The sequence below is a fragment of the Mustela nivalis genome, assembly GCF_964662115.1.
Source record: "Mustela nivalis genome assembly, chromosome: 16".
NCBI classification, from domain to species: Eukaryota; Metazoa; Chordata; class Mammalia; order Carnivora; family Mustelidae; genus Mustela; species Mustela nivalis.
The window spans coordinates 58,119,628-58,128,147 of record NC_139035.1 but is presented as its reverse complement, the minus strand read 5'-3'; the positions used below and the strand labels follow the sequence as shown (position 1 = coordinate 58,128,147).

The window sequence follows — 8,520 nt, the reverse complement described above, 5'->3', positions numbered from 1 at the left end:
GTGGCTAAACTGGCCACCTGCCTCACCACCTTCCCCACTCCGGACTGGAAACTCGCCAGCAAAGGAAAGGCCACGGGCCCACTCTGTGTCCTGAGTCAGGGTGGGGAGGCCATCTGCCCCATGGGCCTAACCGATTCTGTGACCACCTCTGCCTTCTGGCCACACTCAGGGTCGTGGAACACCGGTTCAGTGGCGGGGAAGCAAAGCTTATGGCCAAGGAGGCCTCTGAACTTGAAGCCTATCTCTGCAGCAAGGCGACTCTGAGGTTGCAGGACTTCCCCCAATCCCAAAGCCCTAGTCCCCCACCTCCAGCTGCTGTGACATGCTGTGCCCGGAGCTCGGCTGATCCCCGGCTTTCACGACAGCACGGCCCCAGCAAACCAAGCGGCCTTTACAAACCGTAGTAAACATTTTATTTACAAGTTCATGGCGTCTTAAGTGCAGCTCGTCTTTGCGCCACAACCCCCCAAGTGCGGGGAGGAACTGTTTCCTCCGACACTTCACAGTGTGAACTGCTCGATGCCAGGGAGAAGTTTTAGCCTGCGCCGGGTCTTCGGGCGGGGGGGTCCTGAGGCCCCCTGGGCTCTGGGCACCAGCGCGACAGCGACGGGCAGGTGGGACCTTGGGCAAGGTAGCTCCGCTGTGGCGTCTCTGGTCCCAGCCCCACCGCCAACACAAAGCAGGCGCAAAATCCAGCCCACCCTGGGAGGCTGGGGGCGGCACGCGGGCCCCGGGGCCCTGCCTCGTGCAGTCTACAGGCCGCCCAGCGGTGCCTGGGCGGGCTCGGGGCTCTGCGGAGCGCCGCTGAGGGTGGGCTGGGGCGCCGGCAGCAGCTCCGAGGCGCCGCCGCCCCCGCTCCCCGCGCCGCCACCGCCGCCGCCGCCGAGGCTGGCGAAGCTGAAGCCGCCGCTGCCGCCGCCGCTTCCCGCGCTCCCGCCGCCGCTGGCCGGGAGGAGGGCGCCCGCGGCCGAGGCCTTGATGACCGTGGTCTGGTGCAGAGACCGCTCGGCCCCCTCAGTCCGCTCCGTGTCGCTGGGGGCCATGTCCAGAGACTCGGAGTCGCTGCTCTCGCTCTCGGCCTCGCCCTCCGAGCGGCTGAGGCTCCGCTCCTCCTGCTCGCCGTCCGCAGCCGCTCCTCCGCCCGACGGCTTCTCGCCCGCCTCTTTGTCCTTGTCCTTCTGGGCCTGGGCCTCCTTGGAGTGCCGCCACTTCATCCGTCGGTTCTGGAACCACACCTTCACCTGCGCCGCAGCACGTGGGAAGACAAGAAGGGACACCGAGATGAGACGTGGGCTCGGGACGCTCGGCTCGCGCGCAGCCTGGAGCCCGGGGCCCCAGCACCTCTGCCACGGGCCGGGCACTGGGCTCGGCTCCGGCGCCGAGGCAGCCCAGGAAAACAACGACATCGCCGGGGACCCTCGCCTAGGGAACCCACGAGAACTGTTTCTCAAAATGTAGCCCTCCAGACCGGGTCCTGAAATAGCCTGGGTGCTTTCGGAAAGGCGGAGTCCTGCACCTCGCCCTCGAACGAAGCGATTTCTGTTCTAAATCAAGGCTTCTTAACCCCACTTGAGCCAGGACTCCCCAAGAATCTGATTAAGTTATGGACCCTTGGCCCAGAAAAAAAAAAAAAAAAAATACCCAGGATTTTAAGGGTTTGGTGAACCAATGTTAAGAATTCTTGCAAAGCTGGTCCCCTCCTCGACTGCCAGCACCCAAGACAAGTTTCTACAAAAGCAATTCTTAAAGAGAAACCGTGGGAAACACAGAGGGAAAAGAGGATTGGAAGAGTTAATCCCACTGGGGTGGGGGCATTGCCGGACCTTCAGTAGAGGAGCATTTCCTTGGCATGTGTGTACTCAGAAGCTGATAAGGACCCTGCCCCTGGCCGGAATGAACTCCTCCTTCTGCAGCCTTAGAATATGCCGGCATTAAACCTGTGCAAAGTGGAGGAAGGGGGTAGGGATGGGGTGGATAATCTATATAAATATATACAGTCCCCTGGGGGACCCAATGCTGTTCACACAAGTCCCAGCTTCCCTTTTAAAAATAACATCCACAGCTGGTGGAAAACGGCTGGGCTCTTCCAGGGTATGTTGGGGAGGGGAGCTGTGTAATGGAGGCAGAAAGACAAGGTGGGGGGGGGGGGCGAGGGGGACCCTAAAGGAGCTATGAAAAGGTACCTGCCTTTGACTTCTGCCCTACTCAGAACATTGAACACCCAGAGAGCAAAGGTCACCGCTGTGGGGTTTGGAAGAATGGTGACTCTTCTATTTTCAACCCCCCCCCCCAAAAAAGTACAGTTCTTGAATTGGAGAAAAAAAAAATTGAATTCAGAAATTGAACTCCAACACGACAGATTCGCCATTGTCCTGAAAAAAAAAAAATTCAAGTACGCAGAACCTGCTGAAACGTTCTTGGGTGTTTTAAGAAAATCTTTCTTTCTTTCTCTCTCTCACTCCCCTGCCCCCCCCCCCCACCAGAGATTTTTCTTGAGAGCTTATGCCGTTAGAAAGCCGTCCCAACTGCGGGCTGGCTGCCGCTGTGTGCACTCCTGGCCCTGCTGGGGCTAAGTCATTCCGTTTGAAATGATGTTTTCACTTCCTCACAAATGGGGATTTCACAATCCAGCGGCAGCAGCAGGAGGAGGAGGGAGGAAGGTCGGGAGGAGAAAAGAAAAAAAAAGAAAGAAACCAACAATCTCTCGACTTTGGATTTTTATCTCTTCTGAAATCAACTGCCTCCTACAGCGAACGGCACTACAGTCGAGTACATAATTATTATCTCCTGCGGCCTATTTGCTTTCTCCGCGGTTCTTTCGCCTGTTGGCCAAAATAAACAGGCTGTACTTGTTGACATACATCTTTGGGGATGGGCTTTGCTTTCCATCCTTCTTTCCCTCCCATCCCCCCCTCCTCCAGACTCAAGTTTCGACGCCTACAATGTCTCCAGAAATCCAAGACCATGCGTTTCCGCGGCAAACGCGCAGTGGGCCGGGTTGGAGGGAGGCCTGGGGCCAGGCCGCGCTGCTGCTGCCCCCCACCCCGCGAGGGGGCTGGGCGCGGGAGCCCGAGTCGGCTTACCTGGGCGTCCGTGAGGCCTAGCATCGCGGCCAGTTGCTTTCGGTCGGGCTTCGTCACGTACTTCTGGATCTCAAACCTCTTCTCCAGGCCTTTCCTCTGCAGGTTGGAGAAGACCGCCCGCGACCAGGAGCGCTTCCTTTTGTAGGTCTGCGGCATGGTGTCCTTCGTAAGCACGGCGTAGGGACCTGCCGCCGGGCGGTAGCGGGAGCAAGAGAAAGACAGGGGGACCCGTCAGTGCTCCCGTCCGTGCTCTGCGGGCCCGGGACTCGCTGTGCGGCTTGAGGCTGTGTTGCCTGAACAGCGGCCCCCATTCAGAGAGCCCTTCACGCAGACCCGGAATGGACTTTCTAAAAAGGAATCCTACAGCTCTTAAGACTTCAGGCTCAAGGCCGAAAGCGAGGATGGTGTGAAGTCCCGCGTTTCGTCGTTTAATTCCAAAGAAAAAACATAAACCTAACACGTGGGCTTTGGGGCATGCGAAAATGTCCCTTGGGCCTGAAGGATGGGGAGATGACAGCTTTGACTCTCGTGTGTGTACGTGTGTACCTGTGTGTATGTACACGTTCTTGCCAACGTGTTCTTGCAAGACGGAACCTCCTTGGACAAAGTGTCGGAGGTCACCTCCTAACTCTGTGTATGTTAAAAAGCAACACCTCTTGCTGCATTTTCAAGCCACTCTCTGGCGAAAAGACTAGGGAAAGCCCCTTCACCCCACCCCGCCCGCCCACGCACACACCTTCTCTGTACCCCCAGGCCCCCCAACCCCTGCCCCCAGGGAGCCGACGGAAGAGTGAGCTAGCTCTCTGAGAACTCTTTCGGTTTCTGTCTCCGGACTTGGTAGCTTCCTGCACCAACTCCAGGATTGGGGCACCGCGGGGGCCACGTGAGGCGTCAGTCCTGAGTCAGTGGACTTGCCCCATTAAGCCGTCGCTCGGGAGGGTTTCCGTACCTGGAAACGTGTCTTGAAACTGATGCTGAACTGAATTCCTCGGGTTCGAGCTTAAGGGACTCAGGATGGCAGAAGCCTCGTTAATGGGATCTAGAGACGCGAAGAACTGCCCGGCGGAGGGCTGCAGGCCCGGGAGGTGCACCCCTGCGGGCCGCCCGCTGGTTAGCAGGGAGGTGAGGTCTGGAGAGGAGGGAAAAGAAGAGCCGGTTACACCTCAGGCAAAATCACACTCTCGGGCTGAGTTGTTCCTCCCATCCCCCTCGATTGGGTTTTCCTGGAGCTAAGTCAGGAGAGACCCTTGTCTCTGCGCCAAAACCCCTCTCTCCCGACAGTGGCCAAGGGGCGATGCGCAAAGTGTTCCTGCGTGGAGCCCATAGGTCCACTCCACACGTACAGCAAGGAAGGGCTTTGTGTAAAACGGCCAAAAGGAAGTCACTTCCAGGTGCCTGGTTAGAATTCCACAGACCTGCCCCCTCCCCCGTGAAGGAGCCCAAACTCTGCCTTCTCTTGGGAGCCGAGACTCTATTTTGTTTATCTACATTCCTTGAGTAGAATTTCACTAGAAATCAGATAAATGCAAGAGAAAGTGTTCTCCAAAAGGGCTTTCCCTCTCCAATTAATATAGTTCTCTCTCTCCATACCAGATTCAAGAGACAGATGATAGTCATTTCAGCAAATATTTAGACCAACGATTTTTATGAATAATGATTCCGTGACGTGCGTTTTTAAAGCATCCCTGGAATCTTTTTTTTTTTTTTTTTTTAACGCGGAGCAGGTGAGTTTTAAACCTATCGTTTCACAGTCTTCTTGAAGTTCATTCTCCTCTCCCTCATTTTACCCGTTTGTCCTTAATTGTGCAAATACTCGAAGGCATCCCAAATGGCCCTGGGACCGGGGAGTGAGTGCGCCAGGGCCGTGGTCAGAGGCCTGCAGCCTCTCGCCCAAGACCTACCTCTCAGCGTGTTGCCTTCCTTGACTTTGGGGTCAAATTCTGCAGACAGAATGCGATCAATTCCAAATTTGAGGTCCTTGCTAGAGGGGGCCGGGGCCGAGCCGCTGTGCGGGGGGTTTGGGGCCACCCGCGCCCCGGAGACCGGGGGCTGCAAGGCGCCAGCCCGGGGTGGAGGCGGAGGCTGCTGCTGCTGAGGCGGCTGTTGCTGCTGCTGTTGCTGCGGGTGATGGTGGTGGTAGGCGGCTGAGAGCGGAGACAGCCGCTGCGGGAAGCCAGCCGGGACTTCGGAGGGCGCCACCACCGGGGTGGGTCGAAGCGGGGATCTGGCGGCCGCTTGGAAAGAGGCGTGCGGGTGAGCCGAGCCCAAGTGCGCGGTGAGGGCGGCGGCCGAGGCCCCCGCCAGACCCTCCGCGGCCGCCCCTGGCTCCCCCACGCCGGCGTGCAGGATGTCTGCGATGCAGAAGGAGGGTTTCTTGACCGCGGCGGGGTCCAAGGGGAAGGCGCAGCCGCCCGGGCCGGCCGAGGAGCAGTAGGCGGCCGACCAGAGGCTGAAGTTGGAGGCGTAGAAGGGAGCCAGCCCGGCGGCGAACATTCTGGCTGGGTGCGCCGAGCTGCCGCCGCGGCCGGGCCAGGCCCGGCCGAGTGGGTGGGTGGGTTCGCGGAGGGAGAACGCTGAGTCCCGGGGCCAGCGGAGGTCCAGCCGGGGACGATCCGCTTTCGCTTCTCGGTCCGCACTGAACACCGGCCAGGGAGCCCTAGCGCCGCCGAGGGAAGAGGCGAGGCCCGGATCCCGGCCGGTCACAGCCTCGGCCCCTGGCCTCACTTTAAAGGCGGCGCAGCGCCCGCGCTCCCCGCGGGCTGGAGGCGAGCGAGGGGCGCTGGAGCAGCTGGGCGGCGGGGGCCGCGGCTCCGCACACGCCGGGGAAGCCGGGGAGACAGGGGCCGGCACCGAAAGAAAACCCAAACAGCTAAGCCCTAAGAGCTAAATTTAAAACAACAACAATAATAATCCGTTAGTTTAAAAAAAAAAAAAAAAGTAATAGGAGGGAAAAAAAAAAAAAAAAAAAAAAAACTCCTCTCTAAAAACTCCCAAAGTTTTGGCAGGAGCTTCGGAGTCAGACCCAGGGTAGGACCTCGATCCGAGCGCTCATTGGCCATCCTCGTGACCAATGGGAGCGGGGAGTGGAGGGGAATTGGGAAAGAGGGGCGGGGCGCACCGCCTCGGCCACGCCCCGGCCACGCCAAAGTGTTTGCTGCTGCCGCGTGGGCTGAGCGCGGTTCCGCGCGTAACGGCCCGGGCGGCGCCTGCAAGGAATTCTGACCCTCCGCTAACTTCGGCAGCTCCAGACCGACATCGGACGTGGAGAGCTGGTCCCAGCGCTAGCTTTTCCCCAGAGTGGCTGGTGCTCCCGTGTATTTTCACGGGTGCAAAGCCCGCCTCCAGGAGCACGGGGGCGGCCCCCAGGTTCCCTCCTCCTGACTTCACTCGGGCCTGATTTGTCTTCGCTCTGCCTGTCTCCGGGAAGTCGGTGTCCTCTGCCTTCGTGGGCTGCCGCAGCCGAGCGGCTCCGCTCTGAGCTCTGGCGCGGGAAAGCTGGGGTCCAAAGTCCCCGCCCAGTTTAGCCCTGCGGCTGCCTCGCAGCCTCGGAGACCCTCACGGAGGAGGGGAGGGGCGATCGCCAATTAGCTTCAGTCCAAGCTGTCACCCAGCGACAATTTGGACGAGTAACTTTTCAAACAAAGTAAGATGGATGTCTCCGAACCTCTCCCTTGGACGCAGCCAAACCCTCTCCCGAGCCTCAGGCGACAACCAAACAGGCCGCCCTCCGAAACCCGGGAAAGCGGCACGCGCGTCCCCTCCTCTGCTGCACCTTGTAGGAAATGTCACCCTCCCAGCTCCACCACATCCCCAGATCACGTGGGGCCCATTGTTTTGCAAGTGCCCACAAGAGCACATTTCCTTGGGGTTAAATACTACTTTCAATTCAGTGACTGTTTCCCCAGGAACCCCTTGGGCCTGGTCGCAGAAGAAGTTGCAGTGGAGACCGACGCCGTGCCTTCGTGCTTTGGGTCTTTAGAGCGCAGGGTGGATGTAGTGGGGTTTTCTGCAACATCAACATCTCTATTTTAAGAATTCGTTCTCTTTTAAATTACGGATTTCCCCACCCCTCTCCCAAATAAACCACAGGCCACCCAGATCAGCTCTTCTTGCACATTTTCAGGAAGAAAATAAAATAATAGCAATAATGAAACCACATAATCTTTTGTTTTCGATTGCCCTAATAAGCATCTCTTAATGGAACTTCTGTGCTTCTGCCGCATGTCTCCCTCCCCCCAAGAGACTTTTAATACAATTGCATCAAAGGTTCTGTGACATTTCTTATTTCACTTCGTCCCAAAGAGGTCTTACCAAATCAACCCAGGAAGGCAACTGAATTTGCCATACCTAGGTCAAATTCAGGATTTGGGCTGCTTAAATTTATTTCTAGTGGTTTCTGGCCTCTTGTGGCAGATGCTGACATTTTAAGCTTTTGACTTTCTCCAGGAAAGTAAGTGATCAATCACTTCTTTGTGGCAGCCCGGGACACGCCTGTCCCCTACCGGTGCTTCCATCAGCTCCCTGTCTTTCTCCGTCTCTAGGTCGCTTTTTCACTGAAGGGTTTTCGTGACTTGCAGGGACAAAGGTGTTATTTCCAGAGAAAATCTGAAGTGGTTGGCTCGCCTGAGGACACTGGCATGGGGGCAAGAGATCCAGGAAGACCAGACCCCTTTCTAGCCAGAGGCAAAGGAGTGACAGGTATAAGGCCGCCCTTCTTCAAGTGCCCCAGTGGGGGTGTTGCAGACAGGGGCAGGGACTGTCGCAGGACTCTGCTGGAAGGGTGAGGCCTTCACAGCTCCCAGGGACAGTCACCTTCGCGAGTGGGTGTGAGAACGGGCATAAATCCCCTTTTCTTCTTTTTTCTAGTGTCACTTCTAATTCCAGTTTGACTGCAAACATTCAATCAGCAGCGCCTAAGTTCAAACTCAAGGTTCTAAAGGAGGCATGTTTAGGCCTCACCCCTGCCTTCCGCCCCCGAATAAGACGCATCTCTCGGGGGTGGGCGCGGCGTTTAGTCTAGGCGGAACGCGGACCCTCTGGCTGTCCCGAGGCATCCACGACCCGTTTCTGTAGCATTTCAAGGCCGGAAGCCAGGGGCAGGCGGAGCGGAGCCCAGACCCTGGAGCAGGACTCCTAGCCTCTCTGCGCGCTCCTCCCCTGTGTCCCCAAAAGGCCAGGGCTTGGTTCTAAATTGCAACTTCTTGTGCGCCCCCTGCTCTTCCCGGCCCTCGGTTCCTTTGCAACCGTGCTGGCGCCACCCGGGCCACCTGGAGGGAAAGGCCAAAAAGGAAACCTGTGGAAGGACCCTCTGCTTCCCCCAGCGCCCCCCACCCCCGACACACACCCCTTCCCCAGGATCAGGTGTCAAGGCTGCGGGCCCCTCGCCCTCTGCTGAGCCCGCTGACTCCCCTCCTCCTGACTACCCACCCCCCAGAAC

The 8,520-nt window shown here is 58.1% G+C and overlaps 1 protein-coding gene across 1 annotated transcript; it reads right to left on the bottom strand.

Annotated features, from left to right (window-relative positions):
* Positions 1-390: 390 nt before the first annotated feature.
* Positions 391-6,838, bottom strand: HLX (H2.0 like homeobox). The gene is made up of 4 exons (XM_082703036.1): positions 4,985-6,838; positions 4,033-4,212; positions 3,084-3,268; positions 391-1,241 (listed from the first exon to the last, which is right to left on the bottom strand). Exons 1-4 carry the CDS (start codon positions 5,574-5,576, stop codon positions 753-755), a joined length of 1,446 nt encoding a protein of 481 aa, XP_082559162.1. The 5' UTR covers positions 5,577-6,838; the 3' UTR covers positions 391-752.
* Positions 6,839-8,520: the final 1,682 nt, after the last annotated feature.

Bases quoted from the DNA above. Each gene is read 5' to 3' on its own strand.
- HLX (XM_082703036.1), bottom strand. From the start codon at position 5,576: ATGTTCGCCGCCGGGCTGGCTCCCTTCTACGCCTCCAACTTCAGCCTC. The intron at 4,213-4,984 runs GTAGGTCTTGGG...CCTCCTCTCCAG, and splicing joins GGAAGGCAACACGCTGAGAG to ACCTCACCTCCCTGCTAACC. The intron at 3,269-4,032 runs GTACGGAAACCC...GCCCGGCGGCAG, and splicing joins GTTTCAAGACACGTTTCCAG to GTCCCTACGCCGTGCTTACG.